Here is a 22,242-nt window from a genome sequence, read left to right as displayed (position 1 = left end):
ATTTAGTTTCCATCTTCCTGATGATGCATTCCTCTAATACCATTTGGAGCAGCTCAAACTTTTAACTATCAAGATATTGTCTACTCTAGCTTAAGAGTCTCACGATTTTGTCATATTAGTGTAACTTCTCAATAGGTCACTCATCCCAGAATAGCTCCAGGATGAGCACTGAGCACACTTAGATGTACAATTTCTTAATAAAATTCCAACCATTACACCAAAATGCGACTCAAATAATCTCATGCTGAGAGAGAGCGAGCAAGCGAGAGAGAGAGACGGGAAAAAAGAAAAGAAAAAGTGTAGGTTTGATAGTATTATAATCCAATTGTGTGATAAACATTTATGAGGGATTTCAGTTGCTAAGACTAATTGTGTCAATATGCATGGGTAGGAATAGGATCTTAATCCAATCTTGTGCCCATATTTCTCACCAATCTTTAAATCATTCATGATAGTATAAAACATCACATACATAGGTCGCTACAAAAAAGAAAAGAAAAAGTGTAGGTTTGATAGTATTATAATCCAATTGTGTGATAAACATTTATGAGGGATTTTAGTTGCTAAGACTAATTGTGTCAATATGCATGGGTAGGAATAGGATCTTAATCCAATCTTGTGCCCATATTTCTCACCAATCTTTAAATCATTCATGATAGTATAAAACATTACACGCATAGGTCGCTACATAGTATAAAATAACACAAACCAATTTTTGTGCTAGAGTGCCGCTTTTACAGCAGCTTTTGAAAAAGTTATTTTTTCTACATTGTAGCTTTACAACCACTTTTATAAAATAATGCAATTTTCATTTAGCCTTGTGAGAAGAGGCTAAAATTCTCAGTAGTCAATATTGCCATCAATGTACCAATTGAAGCTAAGAGGATCAACAATCAAGCATAATTGTGAATGTTTATGTTTTGATCAATTCATCCATCATTCTTGCTATGCTAAAAATGTCCCTATGGACGATAAAATGATACAATTTACTTCCAAAATTTGTAAACACAAAAAGCTTAGAGTGTTTTCACATAATAATATAATTTTACGGTTTTAGCTTAGTTTGAGACAACTTTCTTAATGCTTTCTAAAGCAGTTTTATAGTGCAATTTTTTTAAGAGCAGTGAAAAAACAGTGGCAAAAAAATGTCACAAACGGGATTAATTATTCATTGTGGATGCCGAACGTAGTCTGGAGACCAACCAAAATGTGCCACATCACCCCAGTGTTTGATATCATGGCTCGGTACTGCGGCTTGGTACTACAGACGTGGCACATTCTGATTGGTATTCAGACGACATTCTACATCTGATCTCTGCATAGAATAATTTCTCGCTCGGAGCCTTTGTGTGCTAAACAATGGACTATTTGTGCTATTGAGATGCTACAAGTTTATATGGTGCTGGTGCTCTTGAGTTGCTAGATGTTGAAAGCAATTAGAAACTAGTCAAGCCACATACAGAAGTATATACATATATGCTTTTTTTTTTGTTAACACAGGAGGAAAACATGAAGCTGATAATATTGAATTTATTTTAAATTTTTAACGAGTTATGTAAGAAAAGTTGAAATTTAGTTTTTTCTTTTTTAAAACTAGATGGACGCCACCATTTTAATTTAAATTAATATATTCAATATTAATTTAAAAATACAAAATCATCAACTGAGAATATAATTTTATTATTAAGTTAAAGTTATAATTTACATTTTATTAAATATATATATTTAAAATTTTTTCTAAAGCGGTTAGGGGTGAAACCGAGTCAAGCTGGCTCATGAGCTGACTCGAGCATGACTTGGTAACAAGCTTGATAAGTTGAGCTCAAACAATCCACTGCTCGACTCGCGAGCTTGTCGAACAGCTCGCGGATGAAATCGCATGCTAGGAAATGAAATCGCCAGCGAGGAAATGAAATCTTGCGCGGGAGATTGAAATCGCACGTGGGAAAATGACGGACGTTGGCGACTGATGTGGGCGACAACCGACGCTGGAGACAGATGGAAACTGATGACGATGCAAGTTGGCGACGCGAGAAGCTGGCGACGACACAGACACTAGCAACGGACGCTGACACTAGCGACGGAGGCTGGCACGACGAATAGATTGAGCTTGAAATGCTGCTCGGGTAGCTTTCATGTCGAGCTCGAGCTCGACTTTTGACCTTAACTCGAGCTTGACATTTTTTTTTTGTCAGTAATGGATGAAGTCAGTTTTTGTAGAAGTCATTCTCCTTTGCGCTACTTAATGTATTTTTCTCGTACTTTACACTTTAGGAAGTATGTAGTAATAATTTTGTACACATAATCAGGTCTGTCATGTAACTTTTAAATATCAATATATGTTTTTTTTTTTTTAAGTTAATCCACTAACGAAAGCCAGATTTAGTAGAAGTAGCTGATTAATTAATCATTGCTGATGATGATACACTGGCCATCTGATCTTCATCCTTTGCGCCAGCTGCTATTTCCTAGAAACCCCCCTCCACTTCTCCGAAAAAAAAAAAATAAAACAAAATATAGAGATAGAGAGAGACAGAGCTCTGCGTGGAAGACATGGCAGAAGCTAGTGAGCACTCAATACTCAATGGGGAAGTGGTGGAGCAGGCGGCCACCAAGGAGGAGCAGGTGGTCACCGTGACCAGCATGATGGAGCACAATGTGACGACGGAGGATGAGCAGCTGGAAAAGTTGTCACATTGTGCATGATCATCGTGTCACCTGCTCCACCACGGTGTCCGGCTACTCCATAACAGTGTCTGCTTGCTCCACCACTTCCTCGATGAGTATTGAGTGCTCACTAGCTTCTTCCATGTCTTCCACGCAGAGCTCTATGTCTCTCTCTATCTCTATATTTTGTTTTGTATTTTATTTTTTAGAGAGGTGGAGGGGGTTTTATAGGGTTTAAAAGCTTGCGCAATGGATGAAGATCGGACGGCCAGTGTATCATCATCAGCAATGATTAATTAACCAACTACTTCTACTAAGGGGTTGTTTGGTATGCAAAATTAGGAGGGTAAAGTAATTAACTTACGTGCATTTCGTAAATTATGTCGTTTGGTTGGTTTTGAGTGGAACTTAAGTAATTCCTCCGAAGTATCAGTGGTGTATTGCGACGAGCCGTTCACGTGACTTCAAAACCCGCTCAAATTGAGCGGGTTACAAAACCTCTCGTTGGTTCGCGTGGGGCAATGCTTCCAATGAGTCGAGTGCCATTTGCTTTTGCTTTTGCTGGCTTCTCATTCATTGTCGTTACAACCACAACGGATGCCTCATAAGAACCCTAGCCTTATCAGCTTCACGGCTTTAGGGATCTCAAACCAACTTCCGACAATTCAAAGTGCGACTGCATGTATGCCTTTACTAATTGTTTGATTATCGTATTGGATATCTGTTCTCGTGTCTCTGCTATTTTTGTTCTTATTTAATGCAAGAGAAATTTATCTTTCCCGTGGATTATGCATGTTCTGCATCTGTTCATGCGGCGCCGATGTGTATATTTTGGTGTCTTTTGTTCTGTGCTACTGGAAACTGAGTTTGAGGCGTTTATTCTCCTTTCCTGCTTTGTTGGTCGTTTTCTGCAGAATTGCTTCTGAATTCCTACTTATTTGTTATCCTCTTTAGTTCTTCTGTTTTTTTTTAGTATCTCGTACCTAATTTCTCAAAAAGGAATTAAACAAAAGAACTACATCATCTACAGGCAGTGGGTCATCTCCATAATTCTCACCCCAAACGACAACATGGCAGGGATTACAGTATAGGTATATGAGATACTAAAAAAATCGAAGAACTAAAGAGGATTACAAATAAGTAGGAATTCAGAAGCAATTCTGCAGAAAACGACCAACAAAGTCCGAAGGGAGAATAATGATGCTGTGATGAGAACGAAAGAGTAGCAGCAAAAGCAAAATCATTTTTACTTTACTCTAGATCTACCTAATCAAGCAAGCGAAACAATTCTCCTGCGTTTAATTTGCACACAATCAAACAATCTCAAAGTATTCGGAATACACAGCCCATAAATCTATTTGTTTTATTGCCGGAAATATTGGGGGAATTAAATTTGTATTTGCCATATCGCCGCCTATTTATGTGTTATGGCTATATAAACAAATATTAGTGGGCCCTATAAGATTAATATCGGCTATATATATACACAAAATTAATTCAATTTATAATTAATTTAAGGAAAAAAACGGCGCATAATTATTCATAATATCCTGACAATGGGCCATTTATAATCAATTTAATTTATAGTTTAGTTCACGTAAATTAATTAAAAAGTAAAAAAGGTAAATTTATTAATTCATAATCTCCTGAAAATGGCTTATTTCAATTAATAGTTTAATTTGTTCATAATTAAATCAATTTATAATTAATTTAATTTTCTGAAATTAATTTAAAAAGGAAAAAAAAAACAGTACATAATTATTCATAATATCCTGACGATGGGTCATTTATAATTAATTTAGAAGAGTGACCCAAGCTAAGAAGCTCACCAGAATGCTATTATCATTGCAACCGTTTGTTTCTTAGCTAGGGCTGCAAACAAATCGAGTGGAGTCGAGTATGTGAGTATTCATATTTATGTTCATTTATTATCAGCTTGTTCAAATTTGGTTCGTGTTTTATTCGAGCTTTATTATTTGTGTTCATGTTTGGTTCGTTTAAATTAATGAGTTTTCATGTTTGGTTCATGTTCAGTTCGTTTAGTGCTTATCGAGCTTTAAACAAACAAGTCTTAACAAACTATAAACGAGCTCTACTTCTAGATATTCATTAACTTAACAAATGAGCATTATCGAGCCTCATAACAAATAATTACATCAATCATGTTCGTGAACATATTTAGTTAATTTTTTTAAAAATATCAAACAAGTACGTTTATGAACATATCTAACGCGTATTCTTGAGCTATCAAATGAGTAAGTTCATGAACAAAGCGAAACATTTCACATTTGTCCATATTTGCTTGATTGATTGTTTAAAATATTCATGAAGAAATACAAGATGAATCATAGATCACTTCTTCGTGAACGAGCTCATTTGATAGTGTGCAAATTAAACGCCGGAGGGAATTTCCATAATTTTAGAAAATTTAAATGAGAGAAATAAATATTTAATTCATTTTAAGCAATTTGAAATTATAGAAAATACATTACATTTTCCAAAATATGGTTTTACGTTTTTAAATATAAAAAAATTAATTCTTCATATATAATTGTATAGGAGTTTTATTCCATTTATTTTTGGTGAAATAATTTTTTTTAATTCCATTGAAAGAGCTTTTAAAACTTAGAAAATATCTTGTATTTCCTTTAAAATAATTTTATAATTTTCTTTTATTGCCAAGAAAATGGTTTTTTATTTTGAGAATTAAAAAAAGGGATGCATTTTGTATTTATTTTTTATTTTTTGAAAGCCCTAAAAAATTTAACTTGTAGAAAAAAAAAATCTAGTCAGCCATTTGTACAAGTGGCTGAATCTGATTGGTCCAGTTGGCATGCATTTTAAAACAACATGTGTATTCTTAACCGTCCGATCTTTCGTTCAATGATCCAGATTTAACCAAAACCAGAACGCTATGCCTTTTTATTTAGAAGCGCAGGATAGAGAGAAAGAGAGCTTTAGGGAGATTACATAATAAAAATTAAATAAAAAAGGTAAAGCTTACTTAAGGAAGCTAAGACTCTGTTTGGATCATTTTTTTAGGGGTGTCAATTCGAGTCAACGGAACGGGTCGACACTAACCCAACCTGGTTTTGCAAACGGATCAGGATTGTCAACCCGGACTCGACCCGTGCTGGTTACCGGGTTGACCCGACCAACCCGCATGGGAGGGATTGTGACATTCCGCGGCAGCAGCATCTTGCGGGCATGATGGCAGCGACAACGACATCTCGCTTCCATCACTGGTCTTCTTCGGTCCGAGAACTAGCAAGCGTCCAGGCGACAACATAAGGCCAACGACAACAACAATAACAGCGACAGCTCGAGCAAGACTGTGATGAGCATGACACGACCTGAGTGACGAGACGCAACTGCGACGCGACCCACGACCCGCGACTGATTGATAGATGATGTGACCCTGAGCGTTACTTCCAGGTCAATTCAAGTCGACCCGTGGGTTAGCGGGTCAATCCGAACCCAACCCATTTTTTTAAACGGGTCAGAAATCCGATCTCGGACCCGATCCGTTTCACAAATGGGTTGACCCAAACTCGAATTTTCCCGAGTTGGATTTCATGTTGTGTCAATTTTTGACTCCCCTAATTTTTTTTATTGTTTCTATAACAGGTTTTTAATATAAAAATTTCTTACAAACTACGGAAAAAAAAAATAATGGCAAAAAACTTTTCCAACCAAAACTTAATAATAAATGTCTTTAAATCTTTTTTTGATACAATTTTCAAGTAAATTTTATGACTTTCAATCTTTATTTTTGAAAGTTAAAAAAGAACACTTCTTCAAAAGTTCGAAGAAAATTCTCTACGAGAGAAAAAATTATTTTGTACGGACACCAAATGTTGTTTGGAAGTGAATCGGAGTGCGTCACATCACCCATTTGCTATGTACCGCGACTGTATACCCACCGTGTATTAGATGATGTAGCGTATTTGATTTGCCTCCGAACGGTTCGGTATCCGCACAGAATACTTTCTCTTACAACAGTGTTATTAATCGTAGGATTCGAAACAAGTTAAAGTATGACCCAGTTTGCTATTTATTTGTATCTGGCTCGTTTAAAAATTTGACCGTTCGAGTTCCACACGTATTCAAAATTGCCGTAAAATGTAATTATTTGATTCGTTCGGTAGTGTGCTCTCATGTTTAGCACAAATTCAGCTCTGATTATATCAATAATAAATATTTATGCATTCTAAAAAAAAAATCAAACTCAACTGCAAATTACCATTAATATCTACCAGGCTTCATAAACTCTCCAAAAAAAAAAAAAAAACTTTCTGCAGATGCCAAGAAAAGCTTTCTCAACATGAACTTTTATTACATCCAGTGAACGTACGCTCCTCTACGTTCGGTTTTAGACCAAAACAACACAATACCGAGTTTTTTTAAAAAACTCGGTACAACTCGGTACTCGGTACTCGGTATTGCGCTTTTTTTGCCTAGATCCGAACGTAGAGGAGCGTACGTTCACCGGATAAAATAAAAGTTCTTCTCAACATAGCATATGAAGCAATGAAACCAACATATTACATGATAAAAAGCCTGTACACAATCCCAATAAAAGTAGTACTGAAGCTTAGTTGAAAGAACGTACCACAGAGGAAGTAGTGATGAGGCCAGAAAGCAAGCCAACAAGAACAGCACTGTTGTAGGTAGTTGGCTCAGATTGCATGGAGTTGTTTCTGTTATCAATGTAGGAGTCATTTTTGAAAGGACCACCAACGAGGGCTCCAACGGCAACATTTGGATTAGGGTTGGGAGATTTTAGCCATTCGAAACCCTTACAACCAGTGTTTGCAGAAGCTGGGATTGAAGCTCCTCTATGGTGTACTTGTTGAGGGTATTTGTCACCATAACCAACAAGATAGCTAATTCCCATGGGATTATTGCCCAATATATAATCAGCCTGTAAGAAGTTGTAACAAGAAAGTTTAAGGTTTGAGGAAATAGTTTAGAAATCGTAAGAGATTATGGCTTTGATTGGGATGGATTTGTTACTGCGGCAGAAAGCAGCTTTAAGAAGCTGTAAAAAAGCTGTACCAAACATAGCCTATATCTTTACTAGATTGATTTTGATGCAACAACAACAAAAACAATAATAATAACATCAAGCCTTTCTCCCACTATGTGGGGTCGACTACATGAATCATTTTTCTCCATTTAATCATGTTAAGAGTCAAATACTCATTTAAATCTAATCAAGATAGATCAGGTTTAATATTTTCTAACCATGTCTTTTTAGGTCTATCTCTACCTTTCTTAACATAAGTCAAATTTAATACATCTAGTTTCCTAACCGGGTCATCGGAAGGCTGCCGTTTTATGTGATCAAACCATCTAAGGCGACTCTATTTAATCTTATCTTCCACTGGAGCTACTGCAACCTTTTGAGTGACCAAACCATCTAAGGCCGGCATTTTACTTGATTGATTTTGATACAACAACAACAATAACAGCATCAAGCCTTCATCCCACTATGTGGGGTCGGTTACATGAATCATTTTTCTCCATTGTGTCCTATTAAAAGTCAAATTCTCGTTTAAATCTAATAAAGAAAGGTCATTCATAAAATTTTCTAACCAAGCCTTTTTAGATCTGCCTTTATAGTTTCTTAAATAAATCAAATCTAATACCTCTACTCTCCTAGCTGGGTTATTGGAAGGCCGCCGTTTTATGTGACCAAACCATCTAAGGCGACTCTATCTAATCTTATCTTCTACTGGAGCTACTCCAACCTTTGCAAGTATATGCTCATTTCGTATCCTATCTCTAAGGGTAAAGCCACTCATCCACCTGAGCATCCTCATCTCTGTCACACTTAACTTAGTATTATTCTCTCTTTTAATGGCCAACATTCAACACCATAAAGCATTGCAGGCCTCACTACCATCTAATAGAATTTTCCCTTAAGTTTGAGGGGTACTTTTCTATCACACAACAAGTCCGATGCATTCCTCCACTTCAACCATCCAACTTGAATTCTGCTGATAATATCTTCATCTATTTCACCATCTCTCTGAACAATAGATCCAAGATATCTAAAACGTGTACTCTTATTAATGACTTGATCGCCCAAAGTCACAATCCCCTCACTAGGTCTATTACTACTAAAATTACACTCCATATATTCCATTTTAGATCTACTCAAACGAAAACCTTTTGTCTCTAATGTTGACCTCCATAATTCAAGTTTACTTTCAACTCCCTCTCTAGTCTTATCAACAAGAAGAATGTTATCAGCAAAAAGCATACACCAAGGTACATTCTCTTGCAAATGTCTAGTGAGAACATCCATGACTAAAGCAAAAAGATATGGGCTTAAGGCTGATCCTTGGTTATGTAACCCAACAAAAATAGGGAAATACTTGGTCAAACCACCTTGTGTTTGAACACAAGTAATAGCTCCTGCATATATATCTTTAATGATTTGAATATAAGCATTATTAACTCTCTTTAATTAAGAGGTTTGATGGAGTAAAAAATGTCTTAACATACTCATGAGAGGTGAACATTAAGAAAAATAGAATAAAAAATGCCTCAAATATGAGGATATATTAAGATAATAAATACTATTAATTCATATAATAAATATTTTTAAATATAGTTCATCGAACAAATACTACCTGTGACATGGCGAATTTGCGGAGATCTGACGACGAAAATGTCACTCCATTGCAAGAAAAGGATGGTGTCCTTGAGGTTAGCATGTAATCGCTATAAAGCACAGCTAGGAATGAAGCGGCGACTGGGTGCTGAAGTGCATTCCATTGATCAATCCACAAGAGCCCACCTGAAGATGGATAAGAACACAGACTATATGAAAAAAAGCAAAATGCTCCGAACAATTTGTAGCATAATGGGAGTCAATGTAGAATTTAAATAACATAGAATAGTATTTTAACAAAAATAGCAATTATTGCACTTATTTACATACTCTCATTACTTGTAATTTTTAGTTCCCCCATTACTTCTTGTTATATTTGTTTGGAGATAGATTGTTTGACGTCCAAACGTCTAATGAGATGAGGATTGGGAGGCCTCTGTGCATAAGGATTTATAAGATATTCTCTTTTGTTAAGAAAACTCAAAACCTTAGATTAAGGAAATTATGAGCATACCTAAATTGTTTCTTAGAAGGAATGATGAACTTATAATATGTTGTTCCGTGTATAATTAATTATTATCCATCAATTCTTTAAATTAATTTTTTTAATAAAGCAATTATTACAATCAAATATGAAATGAATACACATAACATAGTTATAATTAATTGCTAGATTAAAATGTAAAAAATAAAAACACAAGTTAAGTTTATATGATGAAAAATATGAAATTATCCATTTAAAAGGTAAAGATATCCATGAAGAAAGCTCTCATTTATGACCATTAGCTATGATGCGCCAACACTTCTCTTCAAAGAGGTATGCAGTATCTCAAATTTTTATTTAGTGGAAAAATAAAAGCTAAATTTCTTAATTCCTCTCCAAAGCTTAAAATCAATTGCCCGCACTCAATACCCCATTCCCTGAACATTCTCATTTTCATTTCTCTATAGTAGGTTGTGGCTAGGGTTTCACAACAACGCTTGAAGACATCTAAAAATCGACATCCAATGTCGTCATAATACTAGTATTTTAAAATCATCTCAACATCAAAATCTAACATTATGTTGACATTGACGCTCAACGCCAACAATTTTTATACCCACCATTATACCCTCATGCCATCTCAACATCTCATCTTTATACAATGTCGTCTTAACATCGACAACTGACATTATCTTGAGATCGACGATCGACACCATCTTGACATCAATGCTCGAAGTCCATTACAGAACAACGATGCCCGACTATCGAGAGCATTGTTGTCCCCCCTCTTGATGCTTAACACAACATCGATGTCCTACTCTCGACATCCTAATATTAATCATTTTAAGCATAAATCCTTGTTAAATTACTAATTATTTTTCATTTTTTTTCTTACTTAATATTTTATTTATTCAATTTTTAAACATTATTTTTAATATATAAAAATTATACTACCATGTCCAACTTGTGTTAGTGTCCTATATTTTCAATAATAACGTGTCATGTGTCCGTGTCAAATCATGTCTGCGTATGTGCATCATAAGAGCACTAGTTTGTAGGCCAGTAATATTGGAGAATTATGATAATTTTTTTCTTCTTTCTACCCATCCTGGAAAATAGGATGTGAAATCTCCTATTGATGGGGACATCAGAGCATGAATCGTATATCAGAGGCGTGGTCGTCGATCTACGACCACGATCGCGTCGATGTATTTTGAATTATTTAATGTATTTGTTTTATTATGTTATTTGTCTTTTATTATTATTATTTATGTTGTTTTCCCATTTTTACCCCTTACTTAAAGGAGGTCGTATGTAAACCCTACGGGCATTATCGTCTTTCTTATTTTGAGTCCTTTTTATATGAGGCTATTTATAGCCCTCATGTTGCTCTTCAAAAGTTAATGAATGATTATTTGAGAATTGTGTTTTTTGCTTGGAGTTCTTGAGAGAGCTTGTGAGGTCGGAGAGAGATCCCATGGAGAGGGAGTTTGGTGCATCACCCACCAACCGGGTTCATGGTTTCCTATCATTATTTTCCCCTAACTCCATCTCCCACTTCTCCTTCAAGATCTTACTTCTTCCTCGCCGTTTTCTTCCACCCATCGAAACCACCCCATACATCCCTACCATGCCGCCGGCCCCCTCACCCACCCCCCATCAACCCGCCGGCATAACCCCTTCCCATCCCCATTGCCTACTTTGGATTCTTCCTAATTTTGAATTGCCATAATTTAGTTGATCTTTGAATTCAAATTTTCCTAAATTTAAAATTCAAATTCTTTCCAAAATTATAAAATCTATTTTAAGAAAGTTTTCAAATTTTCCCTCCATTAGATTTCAAATAAATTAGGATGGCTTAATTTATTCTAAATCTAATCCCCTTTGATTAAGGAGGCATTAAAGCCCCCTTAATTTTCTCCCTTCCATCATGCCGCTGGCCCTATCCCGCCCCCTCCTCTCTTCCATCCTTGTTCACATTGATTCCATTTCCTAATTTGGGATGTGGCAATTTTTGGTAACTCAAGACTTTTCCAAATTTCAAATTTATTTGAATTTGAAAAGTTGCCTAAAATACCTTTCTTATTTTTGGAAACTTTCCAAACCCTTGTCTTTTGAATTTAAATTAATTTAAGATGAAATATCTCATCCTAAATTTGAGTCCTTAATTTAAGGAGGCATTAAAAGCTCCCTTAATCATCCTCCCAAGCCTTGGATGCCGCCAACCCCTATAGGGGAAATTTAGGAATTGTTTCCTAAAACCAAGTCCTCACTTTGGAAACAATTCAAAATCTCCCCTCCTCCCTTTGGCCGAATTCTCCCCTAGCCCCACCTAATTAATTGACTTCCAATAAAAGAACTCCTCCACTTGGAAGTGAATCCACCCCACCCAATCCTCTCTTGCCATCCCCTCCACAAAATCTGAACCTAATTTTTCCTAGCCTCCCTCTCTTGGCCGGCCACTTTCTCTTGCCTTCTCCTACTTGAATTGTTGAAGGAAGCCCCTCTTTCTTGAAGGTTTCTTCAATGCGAGCAAATGATCAATATATTCAACACTTCGACGTTTGGAAGAGATCTCTCCTCCTCCAATTGAGCCTCCACGAGATACTACGTCAAACTTCGTCAACACATCGCCTACTTGTCTCCGGATTTTGATAAGGGTAAACTTCTTCCCCTTTTGATTTACTTCTCTAATCCCCGTAATCTTGTAGGTGATGGAGATTCACAAGGAGCCGAGCTTCACCTTTGCCTAAACTTAGTAAACGTAGAATTTTGCTTCGTCGTTGCCAAAGCTTAGTAAACGTAGGATTGAGTGCACTTTATTGCTTCTAACTTTATTGTTAGATTAGAGATTTCTGTTGAAGGCTATTTTATTTACATGACTTGATTTTCTATGTTGTTTTGATAAGCCGAGTGCTTAGTATGCAACTTAGCCTAAACATAAGTGACCACTTATGTTTTACTTGATCGTTTAATTTGCTAATAGTTCTAATCTTAGTTGTTCTTACCAAGAAATCATGCAAATTCTTTTACATTCATTTCTAAGCACTTAGTTCTACATCACCTATCCACTAAGGCATCAATACTTAATAAACTACCATTTGAATCATAGTTGAGATCAAAATTTTCCCAATTTATCATCAAATTTGATAATTTTGATTGAAATGACTTAACGACAAAGACAACAACAATAACAAGCCTTTACCCCCACTATGTGGGATCAACTACATGAATCATTTTTTTCATCGTGCCTTATTCAAATGACTTGAATAAAAAAAATTAGTAGTGATTCATAAAATTAGGATTGATTCCATGTCAATGAGTCCTATAATTTTGTCAATTTATATTAACTTCTTGAATTTATTTAAATATCAAATACAATAATTATTTTAGTAAGAAAAATGTCATGCTTTAATCTTTGAGGGATTAGGCTATTGATCAAAATATGAAATAACAAATCCTAACAATATAACTTCCATTTAAAAACCACTTTTTTAATTAATATAAAATTTTTCTTCACTCGTCTTTGTCAAAACTAACCTAAGATGCCCCATGATTCTCCTCATTAATACTAAATATCAAAATGCTATTAAAAAATACAACAAAATTTTTTCCAAGAATTAGCCTACAAATAATAATCATCAACCACATAAATGTGCTTGAACCATCAAAAATACCGAAGGGCATCGCTAGCCATTCACAAGTTAATTTATGGTTTGAATGTAATATTCCACTCATATTACTTAGCAAACCTATTCTTATGTAAATTTTCTACCCATTTTTTTAGGTTTGAGAGCTACAAACCACACACTAGATCTATAGACCACAACAAGAAAACAGTCTTTGCAAGCATAGATGTAACCTCCATCACATGGAGCAAGTGGCGAAAACCAAAAAAAAAAAAAAATCTATTGTCTCATAAATAATATCCACTATCCTTAAATAAAAATAAAATGTCTATAAACCGGCTAAGCTGGTGGGCCCCATTAGGGTGGATGGTGGGCAAGAAGATCAAAGAGGAGTAATTACTTACCATAGAAGATTAAGATTAGGAGGGAATTAGGAATATTTATTTAGATAAAGAGGGCTTATTTAATTGAGAGGAAATTAGGAATGTTTGTTTAAGGAAAGAGGGTTGATTTGATTGGAATGGAATTAGGAAGGTTTCAAATATGATTATTGTGTGCTAGGAGGGAATTAGAGAGTTTTAATTAGAAAGATTTCCTGAATCATGTTTATGTTATTTAGGAAGATCCTAATTGTTTAGGAAGGTTTCCTAAAGTATGTTTATGCTGATTATGAATATTTTATTTGTGTTATGGTGTTATAGGGCTATTTAAGGGGGAGTTTGTCTAGGGTTTAATTGATACTATTGTTGAGTTTTATGTTACTAGTGTTTGTTGTGAGTTCCTAGCGGAGTCTAGGGTTTGTGGGAAAACTAATCTACCTCTCGAATAGTAGATCACTTGTATCTTGCATTTATTTTTGAAAGAGACAGAGAAAGTCAATCATATCTTCATGTTCCTAAGCTTTTCTTCTATTTTACTTGATGTTTTCGCATCCACTTCCTATCAGTACAGAAGTAGGACATCACATCAAATAAGTTTTTTATAACTTCCTATTGTGATGGGCACAAATACTAGAAGTTGTATGCAATGAAGTATGGTTTACACAACTCATATAAAAGGGCTCCATATGAGGCTTAGCTTTTAGATTAACCTTTATAAGAGTACGGTTGAGATGGTGTTCATGGCAGTTTCCCCATCAATCACTAGATTGCATCACTTACCATTATATATGGCTAACATACTAAAGATGTTCTTTCTCTAACCCTCATGACTTTCATAGTTGCGATAAATATCCCATCACTTATTTGATTCTCACCATCATTTTAAAATTCATCAAATAATGGCATGTCAATATATACCCTTCAACTCACAAGAATTTCTTCGTCTTCTATAAATAAAATGTATCATATATTGATTTTGTATAGACCCTTATAGCATTTGAAAGAAATAATTTTGCTAATATTCTCCTAAGTCCTAACTATAAATTTTGTTCCTTAGGTTTTGGGCACCAAAAGAGAAAAAGCTAGGCCTTGCAGTAGATTGTTGGGTGTGAAAGAATTTGATTGTCCTCTGATCTAGGGGTATAAATATTGGACCCGACTCAAAAAATTATGAATTCGGGTTCAAGATATTGACCCGTTTTTAAAATAGGGTCGGATTTGGGTTTACTCGAAAACCCAAAATAAACTCGAAACTGACCCGGACCCCAGCCCAACCCGCCCCCTCATGATTTTGTGCCCCTACCCCTCGTGCAACCACTGTCATCCCGCCCCCCTCGCACCCGCGCGACCCTACTCCCCCGTGCTCCCTTTGCGCCCAGGTCAGCGTGTCGGGGCAGGTCGGGTTCGGGTTCAAATTTTTGACCCGTTTCCATAATTGGGTTGGGTTAAATAGTGACGGGTCATTTTCAGGTTGGACCCGAACCCGACCCGACAACTCATTTTTGATCACTTACATTTAACTTACAGGACAAGTCTTCTACCGTTTTATTGAGACCCTTAAATTGATCCAATGGGACTACTTAAGTGACATGATATGCAATAAAATAAAATAAAAATACGTTAATATTTTTAATTTAAATGTGTTAAATGAAAGTGAAAAAAATGTATGCTGAAAAACATTCTTAGCCTTCTTGCAATGCCACAAAATCAACTAAATATGATCTTTCTAATAAATTAAATGAACAAAAAAATTAATTTCAAGATTTTATGATTTTAAAACACAATTCTGCAATTTTGCATAAAAAAAATCGTTTTGTAGTGGAATACATCCTCACAATTAGGATATCTCAGCTTTATGTAGGATAGGGGCTAGCCATTGGCTAAGATATATTAGTGGAGTTAACTACTTGAGTGGCATGTATATTTCATAGGAATACAAGGTAACAACTAAATAAATTTTAGCATTCTAGTGAGGAAAATATATCAGAAATTTGAGAAACTAAACATCTAAAGCGTTACCCAATTTTTGGTGATCCAATCACCAATCTTAGATGTTTGTTGATATAGCCAAAAGGGTTTCTGAGGCAATCCTAGAAATTTCTACAACCCTAGATGCTCCTAAATCCTTAAGCTTTGACACAAAATTGATGGGATAGTACATAGTGGATTTTTAAGATGGTTTGGATTTCTTTCCTCTTTTATAATATTTGAAATATGGTTAAATAGTTTTGGAAGGCATGTAAGCCATTGGAGGATAGCTATTGGGGAATTCTAGTAACGGCCAAGAGGTAGTGGGGCAAGAGAATTATCTGTGGAGTAAGGAGGACTAGTATACGACGGGGTTTTTTGCGAGAGCTCTTAGAAACGGAATTAGGTTTTAGGCTCTATTTGAAAGAGGAGGAATGTAGTAGCAAGGTTGAGGGAATTAGGGTTTGGGAGAGGTGAAAATCAAGAGCAAATGATAGTGAGAGGTAGAAAGGCTTCTAGAGTTGGTTGGAGTAGTGGAGAGAGGACAAAGAGTGGCTAGAATTATGGTTTGAAAGAGTGGAACGATAGAATTCCTCACCAAAAAAGTTTCCCTAGGGTTCATCTTCATACATTAAGCCATCCAAGCTTCCACGAAGGAGAAATCACTAATAGAATTATCCATGCAAACCATTCACTAATGCATAATTGAGTCTATTAATATATGTACGTTAAATTCAGATCAACACTAAAATTTTGCTAATCACAAAAAAAAACCTCAAAGGTTAACTGTCAGTCTATGCATGCAATGAAGAGTTAGACAACTCCTTAAAGTGTGGAATTAAGCCTCAACTTGTGAAGCATCCTTGGATTGAAGAGAGAAGGGCGGGCCAAATCTATCCAAGTAGCTTACTTTGAAAATTACATATAATGATAGAATTAGATAATAACAGAATTATAAGACCATGCAAGGTGGTGAGACTTTGTTTATGATCTTGTCAATAGAGTGTGCACCATTTGATGTTGTCCAGCTAGTATGGGCTCGCGAGCCGAGCTTATCGAGCTCACAAGTCGAACTCGAGCTTGAGTTCGAGCTCGTTTAGGAAACGAGCACGAGTTCGAGCTTGAGCTGGCTTGGCTCGTGAGCTCGCGAGCCGGCTCGAATAAATATTAATATTTTTTAAATAATTTTATTTTATTTATTAAATTAAATATTTAAATAATAATAATAATAATAATAATAATAATAATAAATGCCTAAGTTTAACTTAAATGTTAAACATTTCATCTTTTTTTAAAAAAAATTTTGACTAAGTTTTAAAAATTCTGCTTAAGTTTTAAAAATCCCGCCTAAATTTAAAATTCCCCGTCCATGACTCATGAGCCGGCTCGAGTTCGATTACACTGGGACGAGCTCGAGTTCGAGCTCGCTTTCCAACTAACGAGCTGAGCTCGATAAGGCCTAAACTCAACTCAACTCGACTAGTTTACACCCCCTATGTCTAGCATCAGATAAAGCTGCTATGTTGTATTAAGAATGTGCCAAACAAGCACAAACCCAAAGTAAAGGTTAGTAACTAGAAAAAATCCAAGAAACTACTCATAAATTATAAGCAAATCAATTAAGAAAATGATAAAAATAATTTCTTGGAAGCTAGAGGAAATAATCTGGAATCTGAAATTCTTAAGAATAATAAATATTTCTTAAGTAGTTACCATCTGTCCTGCTGGACGTGGATGTAGGGGAGTCTGGTAAAAGCCCACACATGATTGCTTCAGATGTTTTTCGGTACATCTGGAGGCCCTTGTTCTCTGCATTGGTGGATTGCTTTGCACCAAATAGATTTAATCTTGATAAAAGAACCTGTATATATACATTATAATCAGAAAACAACAACTAATGAAGAACAAATAAGATCAATGGGAAAAAAGGTAATGAAGAACAAATTGATATAGTCGATGAATAGTTGGATTTAAGAAATGTATACAGTGCATGAACAGTGGAGAGGGAAAAAATAATGAAAAAATTATTAAAATTAGATATATATATATATATATATAAGAACTTGACAAAGAAATTCTGTCATAAGGAAATAGCAGCATTTCAACTTTTTTTTAATAAAAAAATCATCTAGAGCAGAATAACCTTGCCTTACCAAAGAGTGGAGGGGATTAAGGAATCAGAAGCACAAAGCTATTTTTTCATAATATGCAAAATTTCAAATATGTAGCCTTTGCTCCTATCAAAGAACTATACGATGACCTTAATGCACATTGTTGCGTGCATTACAAATGACACCATCGAACAAAACACTAATATAGAAATTACCTTACATTTTGCCAACAAACAATGATAAAAGCAAAGATAAAGACAATTATTTTCCATCACACCATATGTTAGTCTTTCCTGTCATATTGAAAATGGAACACAGTAGACATTCTTGTGGGATTTTATGTTAAATCTGACCGAGGTAGCTGAACTTCAAATACTCAACCATGGGCACAATTGAAAATTTGGACATAGAACTAACAAAATACAAAAAATCCTCACTAAATGATAATATTAAAAAAAAAAAAAAAAGAAATAACATTGCAACTAATTTGCATTTTTTGACAGCTAAATTTTCTCCTCACATCAATTCCACAGTTCAAATTTCAAAAAAATAACTTAGACGAGCATAGGGCTGCAAACGAACCAAGCCGAGCCGAGCATGTGAGTGTTCATGTTTGAGTTCATTTATTATCACTTATCAGCATGTTCAAGTTTGGTTCGTGTTTAATTCGAGCTTTATTGTTTGTGTTCATGTTTGGTTAGTTTAAATTAATGACTGTTCATGTTCGATTTGCTTAGTGTTTATCGAGTTTTAAACAACTAAGTCTTAATGAGCTATAAAAGAACTATACTTCTAGATGTTCATTAACTTAACAAACAAGCTTTATCAAGCCTCCTAACAAACAATAACATCAAGCATATTCGTGAACATATTTAGTGAATTTTTTTAAACAATCAAATAAGCGAGTCCATGAACATATCTAACGAGTATTCTTGAGCTATCAAATGAGCAAGTTCATGAACATATACAACTAGTTTTTTCAAGCTACCAAATGAGCTTGTCACGAATAAACGATCTATGATTCATCTTATATTTGATTAGCATATAATATAATATTTAATTACTTTAAATTTTATTTTTAATATTAATTATATAGTTATAATAAATATAAAATATTTATATTATGTATATTTATCAATTTTATAATCAAATATTAATTGAGTTTTTATCGAGCTTATTCACGAATTCTGAATCGAACACAATTCAAGCTTCTTATTGAGCTTAATGTCGAGCTTGTTCACGAGCTTCAAATGATGTTGTTCATGAACATAAATGAGCCGAACACATTAGTGTTCAAGCTTGCTTATTTATGGATCGAGTATTTAAAATATTGTTCATGTTTGTTTGTTTAGTTAATTAAACGATCACAAACAAGCTTTAACTGAACCGAGCAATGAGTAGTGTCAAATATATGGTTCGCTTGCATCCCTAAACGAGCATAGAGAAAAATATCTAGCTTTATAATGAGGACTGAAGTAAACAGAAGCACATTATTACAGAGCCCTAAACCTACTTGGGTGAATATATATACAGAAAATGCACCCCTTAAAGGTTTGTTTAGGAAAAGCAAAACATGAATACCTGTGTTCCTGAACGCTTGTCATCCCAACTAAACCATGTAGGCCTTCCCCAGTCAGCATAAGATTGTCCATTTTGTACAGTTACATAACTCAGGTAAAATTGATCCCCAGTGGCATGATAGAGCCAGCTAGCAGCCCACAAAAGCTCGTCCCCAAAACCAGTAGAGTTATAAAACTTTTCGAGTTTTGGAAAGCTAGATGTGTATGATACTTTGTGATCATCAGCAAAAGTAAACAGCTTTTGAGCATGCTGAAGAAGCAAATCAGAGTATGATGAATTTATGCTTTTAAAGACCAAGGAAGCAGCAGCCATAGCTGCTGCTGTTTCTGCAGCCACCTCTGTTCCTGGATTTTTCTTGTTAATCTGTAAAAGAGGCCTTTTCTCTGTCATTTCTTCTGGTCTCTGCCAGCATTGGTGGTCAAGATCAGGATCTCCAACCTACCATGCATAATACTAAAAATCAAAATCAATATGAAGAATACACACAGTTAGCTTTAAAAAGATTACCAGGTCAATAAATTGATACACGAAAAGAAATTGTTAAATTATAATATGTTCTTCAAAAATTCCTTAAGACGTGGATAATCCTTACGATAAAACCATCCAACTAGGTCCTTCACACTTATAATGATTAGTAAATTAAGTCCCTACATCATGATTCCATTGTAAGAGTAAAAACCTTCTATCCTATAACAAAGCTAACATTAACTCTCCTCAAACTACCTTTTTATAGTGAGAGAAAAATAGATAGAGAATGTGTGTGAGAAACTGACAGAGAGAAAGAAGAGGTCAGTCAAACCAAATTCAACTCCACCAAAATAAAGAAGGATTAAAGCTTTTTTCTTTTGTGTGGATGCGTGTGTAAAGTAAGTATGAGCGGTCTAACTACCCATTAACTTTGAAGAAAACAAGCGCAATTTTATATGAGTAAATATATAGGAATCTAACTAGGAAGCCAATTTTATATGAGCAAATAATACTGTAAATCTAATTACATAAAAATTTCAGCATAGCTTTGGAAGAGGAGAAATTATCACGTGCGAAGTCCGGATGTAGAGCTACGTCCAGACTCCAATCCGTGGTTGATAACTTGTTTTCTGAGTGTTTCTTTTCTGCTTCCATGTGGATTTTTTTATTAACGTGTGACCTGACGACCTGGCCCAACTATTTCATATGGCACTCCTTTTTTTTTTGGAAAAAAACCCACGACTCGTTCACAAAATTTTAGGGTTTTCACGGAATAAAACTTTTCCACGAATCATTCCTAAAAATTTGGAGGGACAGACGAAGAAGATGGAGTCTGCTTTGGAGGACATTCAATTCTCTGATGCAGAGGCTAAGGCTGAAAACTTTTAGATAAGAAGACTGCAGCCAACCATGGAGAGTTTATAGAATAGTGCGGAGATTACAAGGTTGGATGAACAGGAAGTCAATTATTTTATAGAATTGTTGTGTGAAAAATAAAATTTTTAAAAATTATTGTGGGTGTAAGAAAATTTCTACTTAAAAATATGAGAACAGTTTTCTTACAGTCACACTTTAGTAGATTAAGTAATTAAAAAAAATTCTCAAAAGATTTTTTTTTTTTTAAATCAGCAAAAAAGTTGAACTAAACAAGACAACATTTGTTATCTTAAAAAAAACTTATGATAAAGCTGCCTCAAACAAACCCTTAATCTTAAATAATGAAAGAATTTCTGATAAAGCAATTATCAACTAGAAGATCTCACTGAACAATGGCAATGTTATCAGCATATAAAAAAAATCCTACAAGATTTCAGATTTACCTGAATATACAAAACGCTGTCAGAAGGATGAGCATTGATCAAATAATCAGTTATCCACTTGAGAGAATCGAGAGCAGAGTCCAACTGGTTTACTGCACTCATCTGATCTCCATACTCCAGGATAGTCCAAGACATTACTGTTGCTGTAAAAGCCATAGGAAGTCCAAACTTTATGTGATCCCCAGCATCATACATTCCCTTTGATAAATCCAAGCCATCCTCACTCCCATCACTCAAAGCAGAATCCCCTCGCCAACTAATCTTGTTATTCACCAGCTTTCCAGCTAAAATTTCCAAAAAAAAAAAAACATCAAAATACAAGACTTAGTCGTTTTTCCAATTACGCAAAAGACAACTTACATTTTTGCACTTGGAAGAACTGGAGAGCCACGGAGAGAGCATCGGAATATTTCTGCGTTATAGCTCCCGGAGGTCCGGGAACCGGTCCCATATCTGAATGGTGAGCTTTCTTTCGAAGCCCAAGCACGATGGCCGTGACCACCAAAGCAGCGACGACAAGAACAATCAGCCACCTGGTACAGCCCTTCGTGTACTTCCCCGCCCCCATTCTTCACAAACAAGTGCAGAACCTCCAATATTCAGACAAAACCAAAAATGGCACCAATTCAAGCTAAAAAAATGGCACCAATTCAAGCTAAAAAAAATGGCAATGAAGACGGAAAGGGGTTCCTATGTTCGGATCAGTCCCGCATTGGCGATAACAGTAGCTTCCGAGCTCAAAGAAGGCTTCGCCGGAGAAAAGACGAAGGGCCGGAGATCTGGATCTGTTCGCTCTCTTCTTTCCCTCTATCGCCGGCTCGACGCCAACTAATAGGAGAAACCCACGCCATTTGCCACCGACAGAGAGAACGACCGCGGCATTAATTCGGTTGGCTTAAATGGTTTATTTTTTTTTTTTGGGTTTTTTTGTAAGAGTTAGGGCAGCATCGGCTTAAAATTTATTTAATTTATTTTAAAATTAATAAATATAAATTGTCATTTTTAAAATAAAT

At 35.3% G+C, this 22,242-nt stretch overlaps 1 protein-coding gene across 1 annotated transcript; it reads right to left on the bottom strand.

Annotated features, from left to right (window-relative positions):
• Positions 1–6,892: 6,892 nt before the first annotated feature.
• LOC110107646 (endoglucanase 24) lies at positions 6,893–21,865 on the bottom strand. Its single transcript, XM_020837957.2, has 6 exons — positions 21,590–21,865; positions 21,230–21,513; positions 19,443–19,880; positions 17,464–17,611; positions 9,309–9,475; positions 6,893–7,591 (listed from the first exon to the last, which is right to left on the bottom strand). Exons 1-6 carry the CDS (start codon positions 21,795–21,797, stop codon positions 7,262–7,264), a joined length of 1,575 nt encoding a protein of 524 aa, XP_020693616.1. The 5' UTR covers positions 21,798–21,865; the 3' UTR covers positions 6,893–7,261.
• Positions 21,866–22,242: the final 377 nt, after the last annotated feature.

The sequence above is a fragment of the Dendrobium catenatum genome, unplaced genomic scaffold (assembly GCF_001605985.2).
Source record: "Dendrobium catenatum unplaced genomic scaffold, ASM160598v2 fragScaff_scaffold_706, whole genome shotgun sequence".
In the NCBI taxonomy this organism is placed as follows: domain Eukaryota; kingdom Viridiplantae; phylum Streptophyta; class Magnoliopsida; order Asparagales; family Orchidaceae; genus Dendrobium; species Dendrobium catenatum.
The sequence above is the reverse complement of the archived record's forward strand: the minus strand, read 5'-3'. Positions and strand labels throughout refer to the sequence as shown.

What these genes read in the sequence shown, in the direction of transcription:
- LOC110107646 (XM_020837957.2), bottom strand. Translation starts at nt 21,797, where the DNA reads ATGGGGGCGGGGAAGTACACGAAGGGCTGTACCAGGTGGCTGATTGTT. An exon ending in CACGTCCAGCAGGACAGATG is followed by an intron (nt 9,476 to 17,463) that starts GTAACTACTTAA and finishes ATCCATCTTCAG; the next exon opens with GTGGGCTCTTGTGGATTGAT. An exon ending in GCAAATTCGCCATGTCACAG is followed by an intron (nt 7,592 to 9,308) that starts GTAGTATTTGTT and finishes AACTTCTTACAG; the next exon opens with GCTGATTATATATTGGGCAA.